The 24786-nt window shown below is 33.0% G+C and overlaps 2 protein-coding genes across 2 annotated transcripts in view; both read left to right on the forward strand.

Moving 5' to 3' along the window:
- The first annotated feature begins 371 nt into the window (after positions 1 to 371).
- LOC111705150 (calmodulin) lies at positions 372 to 7055 on the forward strand. Its single transcript, XM_023477615.1, has 9 exons — positions 372 to 399; positions 1534 to 1607; positions 1797 to 1838; positions 2647 to 2724; positions 3143 to 3206; positions 3660 to 3679; positions 3863 to 3987; positions 6042 to 6153; positions 6941 to 7055. Exons 2-9 carry the CDS (start codon positions 1542 to 1544, stop codon positions 7010 to 7012), a joined length of 579 nt encoding a protein of 192 aa, XP_023333383.1. The 5' UTR covers positions 372 to 399; positions 1534 to 1541; the 3' UTR covers positions 7013 to 7055.
- A 2635-nt stretch (positions 7056 to 9690) lies between these two features.
- Positions 9691 to 24786, forward strand: part of LOC111705351 (dynein beta chain, ciliary) — a 30959-nt gene continuing 15863 nt past the window's right edge. Inside the window, exons 1-15 of the mRNA XM_023477860.1 lie at positions 9691 to 9842; positions 10599 to 10714; positions 11055 to 11104; positions 11155 to 11232; positions 11798 to 11852; positions 12806 to 12895; positions 15900 to 15988; positions 16631 to 16744; positions 17222 to 17298; positions 17627 to 17672; positions 18826 to 18899; positions 19032 to 19116; positions 19233 to 19358; positions 23152 to 23220; positions 23761 to 23826. Of these exons, the coding sequence (XP_023333628.1) occupies positions 9820 to 9842; positions 10599 to 10714; positions 11055 to 11104; positions 11155 to 11232; positions 11798 to 11852; positions 12806 to 12895; positions 15900 to 15988; positions 16631 to 16744; positions 17222 to 17298; positions 17627 to 17672; positions 18826 to 18899; positions 19032 to 19116; positions 19233 to 19358; positions 23152 to 23220; positions 23761 to 23826 (1158 nt within the window). The 5' untranslated portion in view covers positions 9691 to 9819. The remainder of the gene's footprint in view (positions 9843 to 10598; positions 10715 to 11054; positions 11105 to 11154; positions 11233 to 11797; positions 11853 to 12805; positions 12896 to 15899; positions 15989 to 16630; positions 16745 to 17221; positions 17299 to 17626; positions 17673 to 18825; positions 18900 to 19031; positions 19117 to 19232; positions 19359 to 23151; positions 23221 to 23760; positions 23827 to 24786) is intronic.

Genomic DNA, 24786 nt, shown 5'->3' on the forward strand with positions numbered 1-24786 from the left:
GAACAGTATCTTTAAATATAATTACTCTAGTTCATGTTTAGTGCGGATCTGATATGCATAAACAGCTTTGAGAAGATGAATGCGGAAATAAGATTTGGTGCAACCTCAAGAACCATCTAATCTTACTCCAGGGACTGCAGAGACTCACCAGCCTGCAGGTCTTCCTTCTTCCCTGGTCAAGGGAGGGGGAGGAGCATCCCCTCCCCAGTCTTTTCTTTAGATTCATACTCATTTATATTGATATAAAAAAATCTACCCCTTTGACCCCCTTCCCCCTCCTTATCCTCACAGAAATGTAACACGGATTTTTGTCATTAGTTAAGCTTCTATCTAGTTTCTATGCATATTTAATTGTGTCGAGTAAACTCTGTTTCCACCAAACCTTGGTTCTGTTCACAGGTTGCTCATGAGCATTGTTTCTCTTAACTTTTAGAAACTTAATCTTCTAAAACCAGGATTTCTTTGCTTATTTATAATACTTTTCCAACATTTTCCAACAAATTGACTTTATTACAGTCATAATCAGAAAGAACCGTAAATAATTGACAGTAATTCAGGCGAATTTACATACATCTCTCTGAGAATTTTAAATGCTCAAAAAAGGCATACCCCATTTTGGAACTGGAGAGCTAAAGCTATTTTGTGATTATCGTTTCGTCAATCATATTTGTAAAATGAGATTGTAAAGTCGTCTGATTGAAGGAAGGAAGTACAGCCACAACAAGTTGAGCCACATTCTCCGCATTTTCTCGTCCGTGCCACATCGAAATCCTCGTCCTTCCAATATTATATTTTTTAAGTGTCTAATCCTCCAAGTTAAAACTATTTTAAAGGAATCTGACCACGTTAGGGCATAAATGAAGTATTGAATTTTTCTAAATCGAAAAAAATAGTTTCAATTGTGATAAAGCTTTCGAGTTTAGTCCTCTTAAAATGTTCACCTTTTTTAAGCGCATTTTCAGATATTCCTGGTGTAGAATGCCGCAAATAATTCAGATTTTATAGAACTTTAATCTTTTTGTTAACTATAGTAAAAACCATAAAATTTGTCCAGTTGGTTCCATGGGGAAAATGATAGGCAGAGGTATGCCAAATATTTTGCTATTTATTTATATCGCGAAGGTTAGCCATTACGGAGGCAGAAGAGATTTAAGTTTTACCTAAATAAAGTTTGACATCATTTACATTGGTTTGAAGATTCCAACATGATGTAATCATTGCAAAACTTTAGTTTATCTATATTTCATGTCCTAACGTGACCAGATTAAGAAAGAATAGTTTTATCATCGAGAATTGGAAACTTTAAACCGAAAGACGAGGATTCCGAGGTGGCTCAGACGAGAAATTGTTGTGGCTGGCCTTCCTCCCCTCTCTGAATAATTGTAAATTCCAGGTCTTTCTGATTAGCACCATGTATTTTTACAAATTGTCCTTAAAAAACGGAAAAAAGGAAATAATCCTTTACGATAAAAGCGAAAATAAATTGAATATTTTAATCTTTTTTTCACCCAAGACTACAAGAAAATCTTTAAGGTATAATCATGCCATCGAAAGCTGCTCCCAGAGATCTGAGTAATGTTCATTGTGTCCGGAGGACTAAAGACAAGGGAAAAAAAACAATATTTGAATAAAATACATTTCTTAAAATCTGTACTCGCTAAAGTAACTAAAATTAAGGAACCAGTTAGGTACAGTTGATTTTTTTGTGAAAAATAAAAAAAAATCTTTGAAACATTCTTTTGGTTGATTGATTTTGATCTTGATTAGTGATTTATTGTTTTATTTTTATATTTTAGAACGGAGAAGAGAAGATAGAGCTACTTGTTCTTTTTGATTGGGTAAATACATTGTGCAGTGATTTTAGCCCAAATATCCTTCATATAAAAACGTCACGAAATTTTTTTTTCCATAAAAAGGGAGAACACAGATCATTCATCTTTTTATTGGAAATCTCCGTACATTTGGATATTTTTCCCTTTTTCCAAGTTTCTATAAAGTCTCTTTTTGATTAATATTTTTGATTAAAGTTTTCTTTTCAGTTATTAATTGTTGCTTTAAAAACATTTCTTAACCCCCCAAATAAAGCATCTGCATTTTCTTTGTTCTCAACAAACGTTAATTGGCAAAAATCTGGAATATTTCTATCCTTCTCCTAATCTGGAATATTTTTATCCTAATCTGTAATATTTCTTTCCTTCTCTGGAATATTTTCATCTTAATCTGAAATATTTTTTATCTAAATCTGGAATATTTCCATCTTAATCTGGAATATTTCTACCCTATTCTGGAATATTTTTAATCTAATCTGGAATATTTCTATCCTAATCTGGAATACATCTATCCTAATCTGGAATATTTCTATCCTAATCTGGAATATTTCTATCTGAAGCTGAGATAATTTAGTCAAGCATATACAGGGTTACCCACAAAGGAAGAAACTGTAAAGACGACTTAAAATTCTTCAAATAGAGGATCCCAAGTTTATATGAAGTTTTCTGCCTTGAGTCTGGTCTTTAAATGGTTTATTTAATATTCTGGAAAAGAAAGAAATAAGATACATATTTGCAGGGAATCATAAATGGAAGGAAACAGACAGCATTAATTCCGTCCAGTCGTCTCATTGCGTTTTAACCCTGCTAATTGAAGGAAGACCCTGAGTGGGGACTGAGCGAGGATATAGTTAACGACATGAAGGAGCTGTTCATGATGCTGGACACAGATCAGGCAAACATTCAGAAATTCAACTTTAGTATACGAATAAGGTCTGGCAACACTTAAGAGTCGGACTGGTCTTAATCCATATTATTATTACTAATGTTATAATATATGAAGCGAAATAGTCGTCGTCTTCGTTTCTTTTTTTAATTAGAAAATGCAATTTACAATTTCAATGTACAGTTAAAACTGATACGTTTATTTATGCAAAAATTTCCAATTTGAAAAGTAAAAACAGAAAATATCAACAATTTTTTTTCAGAAATATGTAAGTTATACCATACCTACTATGCAGACATTTTTCTGTAATCAAATCGTTTCAAAAATAGAAATAGAGTAGAATTCCTCCTTAAAATTTAATCAAGTTTTTAAATTATGGAGGAAAATTTTGTAATGAATTAAAAATATTTGTTTTTTTAAATTTTAGGATGGAGTTTTAACGTTTATTGAGATAAAGAACGTGTTCAGATGTTTGGGGAAACGGCTTCCAGGTTTAATTTTAAAATAAATTACAAATTCCACATTAAACAAAAGTAAATTTAATTTTAGATTAAAATATTTAAAGTTTTTAAACTCTATTTTCATATTTTTTGAGTTCTCATCTGTAACGTAATTTTTCAAAACGTATTTGTTACAACTTTCTAAGAGTTACGATTTTGCCGGCTATCGGTAACAAACATACAGACACAAACAAAAATGATTCTACGGAAACTGACCTAGAGAAAACCGACCTAAAGGTTATCCAACCTGATAAGTTTTTGTTTTTAAGTATTTGTTGAGCCGTTTTTACGACTTAACCTATCCTAACCTGTTTTTAAAACTCCCCAGGTTAGACACTGAGAAAACACTTAACGGAAAACGCTTCGATCCATTTCCTCTATAGGTCGAATGAGCTTCGGTTCGACTTTTTATACTTTACAAATGAGATCTTTATTTTCTTTTAGATGAAGACATTACAAAAAAGGAAACCCTTAACAACAAAATAAAATATTTAGAATCTGGACTATATCAATTTAAATATATTTGTGGGACAAATGAAACGTATTAAAAATGAAGAAGTAGAATACTCTTTGCTCTTTGATTTATATCGAATAAATGTATTTCTGTAAAATCATAATTTTGATGGATTAAGTTACTGGGTTTCAAGGTTCGGAAATACAGTGAAGATGAAACCAATCTTAGTCTGGAGTTTAACGAGTTTTTAAAACTCATCTCAGCGGAGCTAAAGGAAGATCCAACCAAGGACGGAAACCAAATTCTCCAAGCTTTAAGGTTTAAAGGAATTGAGATTTTGCCACAAACTCTGATTTTCTAATTTCAATGTCGCTGCAACCCAATGTTGTAGACTTTTGAAATTTACAACTATGAATACTGTTAGATCTTATAATGTAAGTTTGAAATATCAGAGGTTTATATCATCAGGTTTGCAAAGATATATGGCTTACAAAAATTGAAGTTGTGGCAAAGACTAAATTCTTTTGTTGATTATAATATTTAACAAACCGAATTTTAAAGGGAATTTTTAGTAAGGTAAAAATTGTGCATGAAAAATATATTAACGCGCGATTTATGAACTTTGATTATTTGAACTCGGTTTTCAATAAATGTATTTGCAGATTTGTTCCAACTTCTTCAAATGTCGCGCGTCTTATAAATGCAATCGAATAAAATCTGCGGGAAATGTTTGGATAAAAAAAAGGAATTGAGTCTTTGCCACAAACTCAAATGTTCTATTCCTAGTTATAAACATAGATAAAGATAGATTGTGCATAAGACGACATTTTTCATCTTGAAAGATATAAATGTACAGAGATGTTTTAAAGATTTTCCTATTATATAGATTACCTAGGTCAGTTGTGAACATTGGCTGTTCTTATGTCATTGAGTACTTGTGGTGTACATGAGTTCTGTAGAGAGAAATTTAAGTTAGTTTAGTCCTTCTTATGTCCTTCTTCAGTTCTCGTCAATATGATATATTGCTCAGTGAAATATTGTTGTTCAAATAGTTATTTTACACTCTATTATGAAATCCATTAAAACACCAAACTACCCCGCTTATCATTGAAGTACACTTTGAGAAGTATGAGTTCGCGGACTGTATAATTCTTGGTGATTTTGCGTACATAAGCTATCTATGTTTATTTATTTATCTATGGTTAGAAATATCTAAGGTACGTCTACGACATAAGGTTGCAAAGATATATGGATTAGAAAATTACCGTTTGTGGCAAAGTCTTAATTCCTTAACAGAAATATACGATTAAATACATATAATTGCCTATTTTCGATGATAAGAGTTAAATATGTTTGTTCACAACTTGTTCCTAAGCAGGACGTTAGAAAACAACAGAATTTTATATTTTTTCGTAAAGAGCATTAAATGATTGTAAACATACGTTTCCTATGGAGAAGTACTTCTGGTAAAAATTTGGATGACAATGAATTGCGCTCTTGCATAGCCATTATACAACGTAAAGACATCATACTAATATCAAATAAATTCTAATATTATCTCTCAGATCAGCTACCCCTCCAATTGAAGATCACTTCTTTTAAGGTTTAATTAATTGTTGTTGATATTTAATTTACCACACTGTGTAATAAACAAAGAGAATAGAATATATATTAGAGTGGAATTAAGCCAATCCCTCGGTATGAATTTTTTCAGTCCCTTTCAGACTGAAAGGGAGTTCAAAGTGTACAAATCATGTAAATGTTCACCAATTATATGCAGTAGAGTACATAAATACAGAATGTTCCCTAGATAATCCATTTCAATTTCGAATTTTTAAAGCTGTTAAATAAACTTTATAAAAAGAATTAGGTGAATAAAAAACATCATTTGATTTATAGTTATAAGGGAAAATCATCGTTTGTAAAGTGAAAGGCATAGAGTCTATGTGAAATGATCATTTGTCAATTATGAAACCAGCCAATTTCATAATTTGGTTTTCTTTTAATATTAATTTTGGATTTTCTATAAAATGATGTTCCAGGGCCCAAAAGGTTATATAGCACAAATATGTGAAGTACACCTGCAGTATGGAAACAGTACAACAAAATGGCCGTTTTACACTTTTTTCTATGAAAATTCCACTCTAATATAAATTCTATTCTCTTTGGTAATAAACAGCGGAATTATAGTGTCGTCTTTACTCTTAACTTTCATCCTAGTGGAAATACCGCGCTATAGATTTTCAATTTGTAATTTGCAAACTGAGATATTTTTAATAAAGCGCGCACCCTAGACAGAGAAATATGACTTTACACATTTGCAAATTCCTATCAGCATCCGGTTCTTTTTCGGTCATCACTGTATGATTTAGTTTGTTTGACCAAGACGGAGATGGAAAACTGTCGGAGGATGAGCTCCGACGAGTCATGGTTTCAATTGGAGAATTTGTAATCCCGGAGCCGGAGTTTAATCAGTTATTACAGGTACATAGAGATCCAGACTGTTATGCAAATTTGCGACAATTTTCACGATTGCTGTGTCGATTTTGAAGTTTCGCAATTCTAAAACTCTCGTCGATTATCACGAGACAGCTTGCAATTTTTGGACCTCTGTGAAGGCCACTCTTTCTTTTTTTTCTTCATTTATAAAAGATAAATTTGCGATGAGAAATATGCTAAAATTCTCAAAGCTTCTGGTTTTGGAAACAACTTCTCTTGCTAACTAGTTTATTTTTTTAGCGACTTGTTTACTATAATATAAAGACTAGTTTTATATTTGTAGCGACTTGTTTACTATAATATTATAAAGACTAGTTCTATATTTGTAGCGACTTGTTTACTATAATATAAAGACAAGTTTTATATTTGTAGCGACTTGTTTACTATAATATAAAGACTAGTATATTTGTAGCGACTTGTTTACTATATATAAAGACTAGTTTTATATTTGTAGCGACTTGTTTACTATATATAAAGACTAGTTTTATATTTGTAGCGACTTGTTTACTACATATAAAGAATAGTTCTATATTTGTAGCGACTTGTTTACTATATATAAAGACTGTTTTTTTTTACCAACAATTTTCAACGAAACTTATAAATTTTTAAAGTTTTAAATACTATATTTTTTGTTGTGTTCGACTAAAAGTACACATTGATAACCGTAAAATTTTAACAATAGAGATTGAAAAATTTAGAAGAAAAAAATTTCTAGTTCTGCAGATTTAATTTGTTTCATTTTGGTTGGTTCAAACATTTTAAATGTATTTAGATGTTGGAGAAGGATGAGAACGGGTTGATTGAGATTTCTCTGATAGCAAAAATTCTCAGCCCAGATAAATAAATGATTTAAAATCGTAAAAAATAAATTTTTATCTTTTTTTTAATTGTGTTATTATTAATTTCAATAATAGCCAATATCATATAAAATGGTTGATTTGAAAATTAAGAAAATTTGAAAAAATATATTTGAAGTATCCTACATTGCTTTTTAGATCTTTCAATGTACTTGTACATCGTACATAAAGGAGTATGTATAAATATGGAGAAATTTACAACAAAAAATAAGACTTTAAAAACGACCTGAAAGCCTTTAAAGAATCCAAAATTTTAAAAAGGTTGAATCACAGAATCGCAGAAAATTTGGAAAATTGTAATTAGAAAATTCGCAATTTTCAGTTCTGGTCTAATTTTTAACGGAAAAATTGTTTTTCAATGGTTCTTAAGGTTTTAACTGAACAGCGTATATTTGATACTTTAGAATATATACTAAGAAGAAAGGAACTATAGAATTTAGATAACTTCTCCTTAAAAATTAGATCAGAACTAAAAATTGCAAATTTTCTTATTTTAATTTTGCGAATTTTTTGTGATTCTGTGATTCAATCTTTTTAAAATTCTAGATTTCGATCAAAATAATTTATACACACATTTTTGCTTTTCTGAACTTTTGATTTTGAGAGAAAAAAGGTTCGCCGCAAATCAAACTTTTTTTTGACTCATCCTGTATATTTGACAAGAAGAAAAATTGGGAGGGGGGGAATACCAAGGGATTACAAAATAAATTTTGTCATAAAGCTTTCACAAAAGTCCTTTATGAAGTTTTATCCTTTGTGGGTCTCCCTGTAATGCTATGTTCTGGTTTTAAATATACAGGTTGTATGTTTCTGCTCTTTAATAAACAGAACCCAGACATGTATTACTTAGAATCACCTATGCAGTTCCTTTCCCTGCCTTTCTTTCGTGTCACGTAACATATTCCCCAATACCACGTGACCTCGAGCTCTGAAACTGTTTTTCTATCCTGTTTGTGCAGGTAGAAAAGGCCAGGTGAGATCAGTGGGTCAACACACTCGCCAGCCTCCGCCTATGTTAGATGCAGCCTCGGGTCGGACCCAATACCTTTATATACGGAGATATCGAGATATATTTACTTCGGAGTAGTTTCTTAATCCTGTTTAATGGATGGATAAATTCGTAACCGGAACTTTCGAAACTTAATTAATAAAACCGGAAATGTATAGGGATTGCAGGGGGAAAGATTATCACTGTTATATCTCAAATAAAAATAATGATTGGGTGGTAAATCTATAAAAAGTAACAGAAGGGCCGGTAACTTCATCCAAGACGGAAAGGAGAATTTTTTAAAATTTTTTAAAACTAAATATTTTTTTATTTCCGTAAAGTTATTTCTGTTAACAAAATTTACATGTAAATATTAACATGGTTACTATATACGACAATGCCATTTTTTATATAAATAATGATTGGGTAGTAAATCTATAAAAAGTATCGAAGGGCGGTAACTTCATCCATGGACAATTAGCGTAAAGGAGAATTTTATAAAATTAATATTTTCTTGCAGCAATTTGCCTTCTTTTTAATTTACGTATATACTGTAAATAGAAGACTTATAAGCAGACACGCTCCAGGACTTAAAAATCAACATCTTTATTTTCAATCTTTCCAAACTCAGAAACATTATACTCAGACTAAAACTGTCAAAAATATCTATGTTTTCCTGAAAAATACAAGATTTAGTGGGAAGGGGGGGAATTATTATAAAGGGAAAGTGCAGTGTAGGAAGGGGTGGGTGAAACATCGGTAAAAGTTAGAGAAGGGAAAATTAGTTTCTTGGTTCTTATAAAGTTTGATCGATATTCAGGCAGTGGATCCTGCTTCAGGCAGTCGTAAACCAAACATTGCACCTTAGAATTAGATTTTTAATAGTTATTTTTTGAATAATTCAAGACGCTTCAAACCCTTGCAATTGGACCTCAAAACGTTACTATAGTAGACTGAGTTCTTTTCACAAACTCTTTTCTAATTCCTACATCTTTGCAACCTGGGACCAAATTTACTGCTTACCACCGGTTCAAATTTGAATCACTGTTTCAAATCCTTCTTTAATGATTAACTTTGAATCGATGGTTTAAATTTGGACCGGCAGTAGGTAGTTCTGCTCAAATTTATTTAATTCGGGCTCCGATGTCGTAGACCTTTGATATTTCAAACTGTGAATTCTGTTAGATTAAATAGATTAAGTTTAAAATATAAAAGGTTTACTCGTACATTCAGATTAAAAAGATAAAGGGGTTAGAAAATTATCGTTTGTGGCAAGAACGTAGCTCCTAGTGTTGTGCATAGTAATTCTAGAACATCTTGCATATTTTTAAAATGACCCGTGGGACGTTTTCTTGGTTCTAGTAATATTTTCGTAAAAATCTTGAAATCCAAGAAAGGTAGAATGTCAAAGGTGTTTGAACAAAAATGACAAAAATATTTTTATAGCTTTTCTGTTTATGTGTTCGTTTTCTTTGGATCCAAAAAAAACTAAATTGAACCGATCAGGCCCATTCTTTGAGACCTGATCCGGGTCGAGTAAGGTTTACAGACAGGTCAGAAAAAAAATTGCTAATTTAGTTTAAGAAAAAATATTCGCTGTTAAAATAAATAATAAAAAGAGCATTCTAACAGCCTAGTTAAATAAAATTGATGAACGGAGAAATTACTTGCAGAATATAATGACCAAACTCTAGACTCCAGAATGAAAAATGAACGCTACTATGTTAAATGGTATACCGGTACTACGCTACTATGTTAAATGGTACACGGAGATAGAATAAAAACCAAGAGAAGAAAGGATTTAATATGGCAGAGGGACCAGATAAGAGGTAAATATTCAGATGTTGGCAACTTACTTTAAAATAATCTAAATACAGGATTATACACAAATGTAACGATCAAGAAGTTTATCACTTTTCTTCGCAATAGGTTTACAACTACACAGGGAATCATAAATGAAAGAAAAATGACAAAATAAATAAAAAAGTGTATTCTCAGTGGGTAACCCTGTATCATCTAAAATTTTAAATTCTTGTCCTGTGATTTCAAAAATGTGATCCCCATACATAATATCGCCGTCATTTAAAATAAAAATCAAGAAGTTTAGGAAAGCCATTAATAATTACAACTATTCTTTAAAAACATACCTTGGCAATTCTGAGTCACTATTGTCATTTTGATATCTATAGAAGGGTAAGCATCATTTTCAAGGAATAATAAAAAATGTTTAAAATCATTTGATAATCCACGGAATTTCATTAAATTTTTATATATATGTACGTAATATATATAAAATTGTAATCTCTGTTTGTTTGTTTGGAAGTCATATCATAACTCAGGAACTCCTGGACCGATTAAATTTTTTATTAGGGAATGTTCTTAGTTTGGTTAATAAGTTCTAAGTTCAGTGTGTTGACTTTAATAAGGACAAAAAGCTAAAAGCAAGCGCATGGTAAACGGCGAGAGAGTAACGATATCAGTACACAGGGCAATGCTGGGTTCCCAAGCTAGTATCTTATAAGAATAGAAATAAAACTTCTTTTTTAGTTTCATGATCCGAGTTTAAAGTTCTTATTTCTCCGCAGGTTGGAATTTATCCAGGACTATACTCTGAAGAGCTTGAGACTCAAACCGGATAAATGGAACAAACTCATCATCTCAGACGAACAGAGAACTTTCATAACAAATTTTGTGGAACGGGGTGAGTTACCGGTTTGGTAGGTTGGATTAGGTACCAACCTTTATATGAGGATGGTTGAGCTACCAAATTTGTGTAATATGTAAAATTAATTCAATTCTGGATTCTGAGAATACCGATCTTTTGGAAAGGAATTGAGTCTTCAAGCCATCAGGTTGAAATATGTAGAAATAGAAAATTTAAGATTGTGGCAAAGAATCAAGAATATATATGAAGAATATATGGTTTCAAAAATTTCTACAAAAATAAATAATATAACTTTGTCTCTTTTTAATCATGAGCAAGTGTAGAAAGATTGACGTAGAAGACGACATTTCTAATCAAGTTTTTAAAATTATTGTAGGAATTCCTCAGGAGTTGATTATCTCCCAGAACATAGGTGGCCAGCTCCAGGTACACAATAAACACAAAGAAATAGACAGTCTTTGACCATAGATATCTAGGTTCATACTGATTGGCCGAGCCCTCTGAGAAATAAAGGAGTTTTCTTCGTTAAGCGGGAGAAAGAACCACTTCCTGAGGTAAGCAGTATCAAAATCTATCATGATACAGTCAAAACCAGAAAGAGTGAGCTAGGAAGACGACATTAACGCAATAATTAAGTGTATTTGATGTTGTTAGCAAGCAAATACTTTTACTATCTTGAAACCTACACATCTAATATGGTATATGCTGCACCCGGAAATGATTTATTCAAAGCACTAAATTCAGATTTAAAGAAACAATAACGTTTGTTAACTCAGCTTTTTATTTGCTCGTCTAGTTCTAGATCTAGTCTAATTCTAGTTCTAGTTCTAGTTCTAGTTCAAGTTCTAGTTCTAGTTCTAGTTCAAGTTCTAGTTCTAGTTCTATTTCTAGTTCTAGTTCTAGTTCTAGTTCTAGTTCTAGTTCTAGTTCTAGTTCTAGTCTAGTTTTAATTCTAGTTCTAGTTTATAAATAGTTCTAAATCTAGTTCTAGTTTTAGTTCTAGTTCTAGTTCTAGTTTAAGTTCAACTTCAAGTTCAAGTTCAAGTTCAAGTTCAAGTTCAAGTTCTAGTTCTAGTTCTAGTTCTAGTTCTAGTTCTATCTCTAGATCTTGTGTTCCAGGATGAGGATTTGCTCAACTATGTGGCGGTCGGAGATATTCATCCCAATGCACTTGGTAAGATAAGAGACAGAAAAGAGGACTTGAAAAGAATTGGGGTAAACAGAGAATATAAAAAGAGATAAAAAGAGAATACAAATAAGGGTACAGATAGAATACAAATTGGGGGATACAAAGAGAATATGAATAGGGATTCAGATAGAATACAAATAGAGGTACAGAGAGAATACAAATAAGGGTACTGAGAGAATACAAATACGGTTATAGAGAGCATACAAATAAGGTTACAGAGAGAATAAAAATAGGGGTATAGAGAGACTAAAAATAATGGTACAGAGAGAATACAAAAAATTGTACAGAGATTATACAAATAGGGGTTCAGAGAGAATACAAATTGGGGGATACAAAGAGAATATGAATAGGGATTCAGATAGAATACAAATAAGGGTAGAGAGAGAATACAAATAAGGATACAGAGAGAATACAAATACGGTTATAGAGAACATACAAATAATGGTACAGAGAGAGTACACATTGGGGTACAGTGAGAATACAAATAAGAGTACATAGAGAATACAAGTAAGGCTACAGAGAGAATACAAATAGGGGTACAGAGAGAATACTAATAAAGGTACAGAGACCAGACAAACAATGGTACAGAGAGAATACTGATAGGCGTAAAGAAAGCACAAATAAGGGTACAGAGAGAATACAAATACGGATACAGAGAGAATACAAATAAGGGTATAGAGAGAATACAAATAAGGGTACAGAGAGAATTCAAAAAAGGGTACAGAGAGAATACAAAAAAAGGGCAAAGAGAGAATACAAAAAGGGATACAGAGAGAATACAAATAAGGGTGCAGAGAGAATACACATAGGGGTACAGAGAGAATACAAATAAGGGTACAGAGAGAATACAAATAAGGGTACAAAGAGAATACAAACAGGATTACAAATAGGGCTATTAATAAGGGTACAGAGAGAGAATAAAAAAAATATTTGTTTAGATCACTTCTGTGCCTGGGTTGAGGAGGTTGTTGTTCCTATTTTCAAAAATGAGAAGAATATGTCCAAGTTCCCGCAATGTGTATCGGACGGTAAGAAAAATTCAGTTACTTGAAGGTGTTGTCGACATTACAGGGGATATTATGTTCCTAAACTAACACTTCGTCCATTTCTAACACTGAGTGTTAGAAATTAAATGATCTTTAAATCCAAGAGGAGTAGAACAAAATTACACCATATATTTATAAAAAATGGCTAAAACTATATATTGAAACAGTAAATGTCAATTTTAAACTAATAGTAATGTGTGAGAATTGGTTTTTGATGATTCTTGATTTCATTTTCTAACATATCCATATTTTGAAACAATTACCGGATTTAAGCACATGACGCGTTTTCGAAACATATCCTGGTTTTGAGACAAATACCGGAATTCACATCAATGTCAATTTTCAATTATTTACGCACTTATAAAACAAAACAAGATTTTTTGATAAGATAAAATATAAACAAAATAGAAAATAAAAACAAACTGTTCTCTTTTAATTCATAGATCATACAGCATTGAGAAATCAAAATAGTAATATCATATGTTCTTACAAAATAGATTAAACTAGAAATGCGGGAAAGTGTTCGTTTAAAATGCTTGAAAATAAATCATATATATTCTCTAATTTAACAGATAAAATGTGGAAACTTAGATTCTAGAAATAATTATTTTCTAATGTGATTTCTCAGTGTAGAATAACGACGTCGGGCATGTAAATCTGTAAATGTTGAGTAACTTGAAATTACTGTATCCTGCAAGTTCTTAAACAAAATATTTCCAAGTTTGTTCCGTCTGTGAAAGGTGTAATTACCGATTAAAGTTATCAGTTTTTTAAAAATATTTTTTCTAAAAATGCTTGATCCTTGGTTTGCTCCGTAGTTTACATCACAACTTCACAAACAGAATTCTTAATTATTTGCTCCGTAGTTTATATCACAACTTCACGAATCACGAACAGAATTCTTGGTTGGTTTGCTTCGTAGTTTACATCACAACTTCACGAACAGAATTCTTGGTTAGTTTGCTCCGTAGTTTACATCACAACTTCACGAACAGAATTTTAGGTTGGTTTGCTTCGTAGTTTACATCACAACTTCACAAACAGAATTCTTAGTTGGTTTGCTCCGTAGTTTATATCACAACTTCACGAATCACGAACAGAATTCTTGGTTGGTTTGCTCCGTAGTTTACATCACAACTTCATGAACAGAATTCTTGGTTGGTTTGCTCCGTAGTTTACATCACAACTTCAACGAACAGAATTCTTGGTTGGTTTGCTCCGTAGTTTNAACGAAGTGAGAGGGTGTCAAATTGTATGAGCAAGGGGAGACGAAAACTTGTAGATACGATAGATTGGGTCTACATAATATTGTCAAATGTTATTCTTAAACAATCATCAATATATCATGCGTTTTTTGACCAATCAAAAAATGTTGTCCTCATTCTATTCGTTTTCCTTCCTATCCCCTGTATTGCCCCTGTCTAAGATTAAGAGCTGAATGGGTTGTATAGGCTGCAAGGTTTAAGTGCTTGGATTTATTTGGCTTGACGTGTGGACACAAAATTACCAGAACCAGGGATAAATATTCTTTTACAAAAGGAACTTTTAATTTCGTTTGTCAAGAATATCTTAAAAATATTTTTTTCAACGACTTTTTAGAATTTCCTTATTTGGTCTGAAAACTTGCCTCGTTAATGTATCGGAGAAAGAGGGGGGGGGGTCCGGCACATAGCCAGGATTCTGATAGGGTCATGAGAAGTTTTCAATCCTATCCCTTCTTCCTGGGAACCTAGAGTTTGATATAAGTCCTATGCTAACAAGAAACTGGAGCGGCCCCGTCCTGTTTATAAACAGGAAAACCCATGTTGATAAACAAACTGTGATTGTTTTAAAAAGTTCCTAAACTATTTGTTTATTTTTGTAAACATATGTCTTTAAATAGTCAAACCATGTTTTCTTTGTCTATAAATAGTATTTCGGACATAGAGAAAAATAAATATATCAATTTGTAAATTGTACACAACGTTGTCTGTGCAGGACGGTTTAAGATCAATCTATATTGATTTCAAATTTATTATAAACTATGCTTGAAAACCCGGCATTGTCCAGGTTACTCATAGTTACTCCCACCGTTTACCCGCGCTTGGTGCTTAATTACGATTTAACAATTTTTTCTTAAAAAAGTGGACCCACTCAACTTAGAATCTCATGAGTTTCATAAAAGAAATTTGAGGCAAATCGGTCAAGGCGTAATGATCGGACAAAAGAAACAAACAAACAGATTTAACATCCATATTTATATAGATACTTTGAGACGAATTTAATTGGTTAATGACAGATTAGGATATAACATTCAAGGGAATATAAAATATAAGGATGGTTTAACATTAATTCTAAATACTTTAAGACGAATTTAATTGGTTAAGATATAATATTTAAATGAATATAAAGATGATAGAATACTTGTGAATATTACGGGTTAAAGTCTTCAAGTTACAAATATTTAATGGTTGATGTTAAACTGATTTATTACAGAATATCAATTATCATAGCTGTAGAGCTGGAGAGTTGTAGAGGTACAGTTGAATCTGTACAGTTGAATCTGTACACTTGAATCTGTACACTTGAATCTATACAGTTGAATCTATACAGTTGAATCTGTACAGTTGAATCTGTACACCTTTTGTACAGATTAAGTAATGTAAAAAGTGTAATCGTACACCTTTAGTATTGCTAAGAAGTGTACAGTACATCTTTATGACAGTAAGGATATGTACCGTACATCTTTACCATAGTAAAGAAGTTTCCTGTGTAGCTTTAGTGATGTACAAATGTATACCGTACACTGTACAGCCTAAACAGTACTATTACATAAATGTTTAACAGCTGGGACAGTTAAAAACTAAACTTTGTCTTTAGAGATGCAAGTCTAAGTGAGATATTTAAATATAAGGGAGGAGATGGATTGGACCTTTAACAACAGTGGATAAAATTTTTACTTTTAAATTGTTTTTGTTTCCTCCAAAATACATACTTTATATTGTAGATATCAAGAGACAGGTTCATGAGTTGTCTACCAGTGTTTACCAGATCAGAGGACATATCAAGGGGAAAACCCTCCTACCTTTCCCTCAGGTTAGAAATACCAGATCAGAGGATATATCAAGGGGAAAACCCTCCTACCCTTCCCTCAGGTTAGGAATATCAGATCAGAGGATATATAAAGTGAAAAACCTTCCTACCCTTCCCTCAGGTTAGGAATACCAGATCAGAGGATATATCAAGGGTAAAACCCTCCTACCCACCCCTCAGGTTAGGAATACCAGATCAAGGGGCATATCAAGGGGAAAACCCTCCTACCCTTCCCTCAGGTTAGGAATACCAGATCAGAGGATATATCAAGGGGAAAACCCTCCTACCCACCCCTCAGGTTAGGAATACCAGATCAAGGGGCATATCAAGGGGAAAACCCTCCTACCCTTCCCTCAGGTTAGAAATACCAGATCAGAGGATACATCAAGGGGAAACCCTCCTACCCTTCCCTCAGGTTAGAAGATTGAAACCAAGGCGCAGGGTGTACTGAAGAGCAATTAACATCTGTTTGTTTACAATAAACTAGTTCAAAAGCTATCCTAATACGTAATTGTATAATGTGAACAAACTTTATCTTCTTCTCCTTAGCTCTAATACTCCCTGCGACAAACTATTTTACAAATAACAGTGTATAAACTTCGCAACTTACCTGGGATGTAATGTAAATAAACATATCATACTCAGGGAGCTGCTATGATAGAGGAGGAGGAGAAGAAGGTTCGAGAAAGCAGCGGAGCAGATTGTGATATGTTACTCAAGAATAATATCGAGGGAATTATTATCAAGTGGGCTTATCAGGTAACATTGGCGTATCAGGTAACAGGGATGTATCAGGTAACAGGGTGTATTAGGTAACAGTAGGGTGTATTAGGTAGCAGTAGGGTGTATTAGGTTACAATGGGTGTATTAGGTTACAATCGGTTTATCACTTAAAAGTGGGTGTATTAGGTAACAGTGGGTGTATCAGGTAACAGTGGGTGTATCAGGTAAAAGGGGGTGTATCAGGTAACAGTGGGTGTATCAAGTAACAGTGGGAGTATCAGGTAAGAATGGGTTTATCATTTATCAGTGGGTGTATCAGGTAACAGTGGGTGTATCAGGTAACACTGAGTTTATCACTTAACAGTGGATGTATCAGGTAACAGTTGGTGTATCAGGTATTAGTTGTTGTATCGGATACAGGGGCGTATAAGGTATTCTGTAACTTCTGCTTAGAACTCTATTAAGTAACCCATCCTATTTATCGAACTGTATCTTTAAAGAGTATTATACTAGACTGAAGAGGTTCTGAGTAAGGACAGTGCAGAGGAACTAAACGATGGGAAGAATCCAGGTCCTCTCACAGAGATCAGGTATACAGGAGAAAAAATTAATCCATCCTTCTTGTACTTTCTTTAATGAAATAATCACAACCATAACTATCACTGTGATTATGGGGACACAGTAGCAATCCATAATTTTTTTGTTTATTGCTTGAGAACTGAATTTTATGTACTTTTGTCTGTCGTTCAGTATTTTTTTTACAACATAACACTTTAAATATAATCTAGTTTTTAGTTTCTATCTTTTCTTTCTTCTATTAAAACAGTTTTATATTTACAAATTATGGAATACGAGAATTAATAAAAATTCTGTAAACCCAATTTTACTTTATTCATTATTGTTTTTTTTTTTTTAAAGATTTTGGGAAGCCAAGTGTATGAATCTGGAATCATTATTTGAACAGGTATTTTCTTCCTATCTTGTTCCTTACTATAGCACCTAAAAATAGCAAGTATTTACCCTAATACCTACCTAGTATCTACTTAGTATCTATCTTTTACCTACCTAGTGCCCACCTAGTACTTACCTAGTATACCTACCTAGTACCTACCTAGTATCTACCTAGTACCTACCTATATCCAACTAGTATCTACCTAGAAACAGCCAGTATCTACCTTGTATCTATTTATCACCTACCTATTGCCTACCTAATATCTGTCTATTATCTACCTATTACCTACCTAGTACCTACCTAGTAACTACCTAGTATCTACCTAGTACCTACCTAGTATCTACCTAGTATCTACTTATTACCTACCTTTTACCTATCTATTACCTACCTTGTACCTACCTAGTACCTACCTAGTACCTACCTAGTACCTACTTAGTACTTACCTAGTTTCTACCTGATATCTCCCTATTACCTATCTAGTACCTTCCTAGTACCTACCTAGTACCTACCTAGTACCTACCTAGTACCTACTTAGTACCTACCTAGTATCTATCTATTATCTCCCAATTACCTATCTAGTACCTACCTAGTGCCTACCTAGTACCTTACTAGTACCAACCTAGTACCTACCTTGTACCTACCTAGTAACTACCTAGTACCTACCTCTTGCCTACCTAGAAATTATAGTAACTAACTAATACCTACCTAGTACCTGCCTAGTACCTAGCGCGTACCTACGAAATACCTTCTCAGTGCCAACCTAGTGTCTATCTAGCATGCTTACCTAATGCTAACCTAGTACCTATCTAGAGTATCTACCTAGTACTAACCCAGTACCTACCAATCTTCATATCTGCCAACTCATTCTCTACCATATACTTATCTAACAACTCCTATTCTACCAATCTATCAATCTACGAATTTACCACTCGATTCTATCGATCTGTCGATCTAACACTCCAACAATCTACCAATATACCACTTTAACAATCTACCAATATACCACTTTAACAATCTACCAATATACCACCCTTGCAACCTACGAATTACCACTCTATAAACCTATATGTCTACCAGTGATCAATATACTTAACTTTCCTTGGACAGAATTTTGTGAATTTGAGCTATGAATTTAATTTGGTCCTGTTATTTGTTCTGCGTGTAGATGAAAGCGAACACTACAAGGAAGATGGCAAGTATTCTGAACCTAACAGACAGTGCTTACTATCCCTGCTTCAGGTAAATAATTCTTCTACCATTTAATTATATAAACGTAATCAATCAATCAATCAATCAAATAAACAAAAACTTTCATATATTTTACAGATTATGGAACTAATTGTTAATATCATTATAGTTCTCTTTGTTTAGATCAATGTTTCGTAACGTTGTGGCATCCCTCAACGAAGCTCTAGACATCACTATGCATCTGAAACCTCTTACTGCACACTTTGAGGTGTGATATTTTCTCGACTCATTGTTGCATTCAATCCATTCAATCAGAGCCATAAAGGCATTTAGCAAATTCATACCAATCATATGTATAATACACCTAAACCTACACCTTTTCAGGTATTGGAGAATACTGAGTTTACTGATGTAAGACCATTGTTTCCTCCACTAATGCATGTCGTATGCCTGGTTTACTCCAACTCTACCTACTACAGTTCAGCAGCCAGGATTATTGTTCTACTCCAGGTAAAAGAACTGTTAGAGTTTGGATATTGTAGTTCTCTGGAGGTAGGAGAACTACTAGAGCATGGTTATTATTCTTCTACAAAGGAGAACTGCTAGAGCATGGTTTTTGTTCTTCTCCAGGTAAGAGAACTACTAGAATATACTTATTGTTCTTCTCCAAAGGAGAACTGCTAGAGCATGGTTTTTGTTCTTCTCCAGGTAAGAGAACTACTAGAATATACTTATTGTTCTTCTCCAGGTAGAAGAGCTACTAAAGCATAATTATTGTTTTTCTCCAGGTAGGAGAACTACTAGAACATGATTTTTGTTCTTCTCCAAGTAGGAGAACTACTAGACCATGGTTATTGTTCTTCTCCAGGTAGCAGAACTACTAGAACATGGTTATTGTTCTTCTCCAGGTAGGAGAACTACTTGACAATGGTTGTTGTTCTCCTCCAGGTAAGAGAACTTCTAGAACATGGTTCTTGTTCTTCTCCAGGTAGGAGAACTACTAGACAATGGTTGTTGTTCTTCTCCAGGTAAGAGAACTTCTAGAACATGGTTTTTGTTCTTCTCCAGATAGGAGAACTACTAGAGCATAGTTCTTGTTCTTCTCCAGATAGGAGAACTACTAGAACATAGTTATTGTTCTTCTCTAGATAGGAGAAATACTAGAGCATAGTTATTGTTCTTCTCCAGGTAGAGGAACTACTATAGTATGGTTATTATTTTTCTCTATACAGAGAACTGCCAGAACAAGATTATGGTTTTTCTCTGGTTAAGAGAACTACTACAATATGGTTTATATAAAGACTATTGTCTACCGGAGTTGCCAACTGGAGACTTTTCTGTGGAGGGGGGGGGGGGCTCGAATTGGTATAAAGTACGAGTAATTAATGTTTATTTGGGGTCTTAACATTTTTTTCAGTTTTTAAGGGAAGAGCATAGCTAGAATAAAAAATGTCACCACCTCCCCTTCTTTAACTTAGAATTTTATTATCACCTGAAAAAGAAAACAAAAAAGTCAATTTAAAAACTATATCAAAATCGCAATCCTCTCTGGTTTTATCCTATCTGGTTTTATCTTGTCTGGTTTTATCCTATCTGGTTTTATCCTGTCTGGTTTTATCCTGTCTGCTTTTATCCTGCCTGGTTTTATCCTCTCTGGTTTTATCCTATCTGGTTTTATCTTGTCTGATTTTATCCTATCTGGTTTTATCCTATCTGGTTTTATCCTGCCTGGTTTTATCCTGTCTGGTTTTATCCTGCCTGGTTTTATCCTCTCTGGTTTTATCCTATCTGGTTTTATCTTGTCTGGTTTTATCCTGTCTGATTTTATCCTGTCTGGTTTCATCCTATCTGGTTTTATCCTGTCTGGTTTTATCCTGTCTGGTTTTATCCTATCTGGTTTTATCCTATCTGATTTTATCCTGTCTGGTTTAATCCTGTCTGGTTTAATCCTATCTGGATTTATCCTATCTGGTTTTATCCTGTTTGGTTTTATCCTATCTGGTTTTATCCTATCTGGTTTTATCCTGTCTGGTTTTATCCTGTCTGGTTTTATCCTATCTGGTTTTATCCTATCTGGTTTTATCCTATCTAGTTTTATCCTATCTGGTTTTATCCTGTCTGGTCTTCCGTATTCTTTCAACTGTGTAGTTTCTAATGAACACGATAGACAATCTAATATTGTCAAAAAGTTATTGAGTGTTATCATTTTTACTTTTAGACATCAATTAAAACCCCTAAAGGTTACTTGTATTGAATTTAATATAAAAAAAAGTGAAATCATTCAGATTTAAAAAATGTCTGAAAGTGTTATTTTTTGTTGAATTCCAATTGACGATGTTATTGTTTAATCACAATTTCTTTGATTGTTTTGTTTTATTTGAGAACAGTGTTTGCAGTTTTAAATACACCTATTATGATACAAAAATCTGAATAGAATCAATTTACCAGCAAATTTAGAATAATTACTCTGTTCAGTCAAGCATAAAAAATAAAGCTCTCATTAGCTCGCAAACTGTTTTAATTGTTCTAATTAGAAAGTTTGATGCAAGATTAGTAATTATTTAAATAATGATGTATTATTACATCTTTAGATATTGAATAATAAAACTATTTTTACGATTGAAAATATCAAATTTTACTATCGGTACCAACTAAGATCACAGTCTATTCTCATTTCTCTGCGTTCCATCCAAACCTTTAGCTTAGATCTAATTATTCCATGTGACTCTAGAATCAACTCAGTACTTTGAAAGGACTAAGATCTAAACTTGGCGACGAGCTATAAAATTTTGTCGCACTCCAAGTTCATTCACTCCTAAACCTTCTTTCCTAAACACGTAGAATATTTAAACCTTTCATTTTCAAAATAAAATCTTAATATTAAACTTCTGTTTTAACTTACTCTTTCACAAACTAAAATTCGAGAAATTATTTAGTTTTTTTTCTTTTTTACAGAATCCAGGAATAATTTAGGGTTTCTCCTCATCTATAGAACCCAGGAATAACTCAGGGTGTATCCTTCCCTATAGAACTCAAGACTAACTTAGGGGTTTTCCTCTCTTATTGAATCCAGGACTAACTTAGAGTTTTTCCTATCCTATAGAACTTAGGACTAAATCAGGGTCTCTCCATTTCCAAAGAACAGCCAGGACTATCCCAGGGTTCTACTTTCCTGTACAACCCAGGACTAACTCAAAGTTTCTCCTACCCTATAGAATCCAGGAATATATAAGGTTTTCTCCTACATACCCTTGGTCAATCTCAGGTTTTCTCCTTTACTTTATAATCCAGTATAATCTCAGAGTTTCTCCTCCCCCATAGAACCTACGACTAACTCAGGACCAATGCAGATTTTCTCCTTCCCTTTAGAATCCTGGAATCTTTCCCTCTTTCTTCTTTCCTGTAGAATCCAGGACTGAGTTCGTTTTTTTTTCTTCCGGAGTTTCCTTTTCCTACAGAATATAAGAATAACTCAGGGGTTTTCCTCTCCTGTAGAACTCAGGACTAACTCAGAGTTGTTCCTCTCCTACAGAACTCAGGACTAACTCAGAGTTGTTCCTCTCCTACAGAATTCAGGACAAACTCAGGGTTTCTCCTTCATTATAGAATCAAGGACTAACTCAGGGCTTCTCCTCTTCTATAGAATCTAGGACTAACTCAGGGTTCCTAACTCAGGGCTTCTCCTCTTCTATAGAATCTAGGACTAACTAAGGGTTTCTAAATCAGGGCTTCTCCTCTTCTATAGAATCTAGGACTAACTCAGGGTTCCTCCTGGCATAGAAGAAACCTTTCCTACTTCCGAAAATACCATGAGATACCCCATATTAATTCTAACTCCAGACCACAAGCTGAATACAACAATTAAACTGTAATAACTATTGCTATCATTGTATTAGTTTCTATTACCCCTCATAAACAAGGTTCTTTCATGCTATATCTACATAGTTCTCAGACCGTAAAATCGATCAGAGCTTAGATTAACTTTTTCTTATTGGAAACTAACTGCAGTTGTTTTTAATTTTATAAAAATAACTGTGTTTAAATTTATTCTTTTTAAAGTTAGATACTGAGATGGATTTCTCTAACGATGTATAAAACATTGCACAGTGGTCCAGGAACTTGTAAATGTTCTGTACCACTGTGCATTGGCCAAATAGAAGATAAAAAACCTGTTTTCCGCTCCAATGCATCTGAGATATCGTAGAAATGCGAGTCAGCTGTTTTTTACAGATTAGGTTCTTGATCAGACCGCTCATAGAACAGTTCAGACCTTTCCGTCCACCAATTTATCTTTATTCGTCAGGAAACCTGTAATCTCTTGATAGAAATGGCGCAAAAATATTTGGATCCTTCAACAATCTTCCAGATAGAGGTAGTAATCCTTTAATCCTACAAACTTGAGATTTATTATTAAATCCTTTATTAAAATTCTAATTCAATAAATCAAACTTTTGTCTGCCTTTTCTTATCAATTCTATACTTTCAATCCTTCCCATATGCATTTTATTCAATGAATACGCAGATTGACAAGAATTAAAGTGTTAAAATGATAACCTTAAAGCGTACTTCTCTCCCAACAGTCAGTATTACCGATATAAATTGTTAAAAAGTAAGATCGAAAGCCCTCCATGGTTAGAAAGTAAAAAGTTCCCAAAAAGTTACTATTATAGCTAATACATCTCCTGCTCCATCTGTTTGAACTGTGTTATCATTTAAAGGAATTGAGTCTTTGCCACAAACTCTGAGTTTTTAATCAAATAATCTGAGTTTGAAATATCAAAGGTTTACAACATTGGGTTCTAAAGATATTGAGGTTTAAATATTTGATTTTGTTCCAAAGACTCAATTCCTTTGATAATAATAATAATAATAATGATAATAATAATAATAATAATAATACTTTTTTTACTAGCAATATAAAGCAAAGCTGCCGAGCTACTTTACCGGAGAAAAAACTCCCAAAACTTGGGAATTCCAGGTTAGACAATTATATTGGCTGCAAACTTTGAAACAACTTCCTTCCAATCAGTCATGTTTTCCTAACTTGTATCATGCTTTTTCGGAAATCCTGGAAGTGTGCTATAGAGAAATATAAACAAAATTTTAGAAGAAAAAGTTTTGTTTACAATCCTCCAAGAAACTGCAGTACACCTTTTTATAAACAAGGAGTTAGGGGTTCTAGCTTTCTTGACATCTATATATATACTTTGCTTGTTTATCTGGGTGTTTTTTTTGTATCCAATAAAAGTAAAAAACGGCTAAACAGATCGTGACCAACTTTTTTGATGAGACTCCAGGGAAGGTTCATGGATGATCGAATTTTCAAAATTTACCTGTAATAAACTTCGATTTTTGAAAATTTTAAAAAATCCAAGAATTTTTTTTATAAAATCCGCGAAATATTTTGTTCGTTTTTGTTTTACAATGTATACACAGAGAAACTGACTCATGCTTGTATAATTCTTAAAGAAAAAGGACATCAGTCTTTGCCACAAACTCAAATTTATGTTTCTACTTGGATTTTTTCATTTAACAGAATTCATAGTTTGAATTAGCCAAGGTCTACGACATTGGGTTATAAAGATATAGGGATTAGAAAATCAGAGTGACAAAGACTTTTTACTGGTACAAACTACAAAGAGACGCCATTAAAGCAATAATTATGTGTATTTGATGTTGTTACAAGGAAAATAGTTTTATTAACTTATCAAATCACTTATTAAGTGAAATGGATCTGTTACGTCATAACTTGAGTCTATTAGTCGTCTTCCTATTCCTTCCTTAAAAAATGTAATTAACTTAAGCTACAGTTGTGTACATTCTCTCCCCAAATTGCAGAAAGGAATTTTTTATTCGCAACAAACTTTAACTTTTTAATCCCTATATCTTTGCAACTTAAAGGCGCAAAATTTTGATATTTCAAATTTTAAATAATTGA

Source organism: Eurytemora carolleeae, unplaced genomic scaffold (genome assembly GCF_000591075.1).
Source record: "Eurytemora carolleeae unplaced genomic scaffold, Eaff_2.0 scaffold2, whole genome shotgun sequence".
NCBI classification, from domain to species: Eukaryota; Metazoa; Arthropoda; class Copepoda; order Calanoida; family Temoridae; genus Eurytemora; species Eurytemora carolleeae.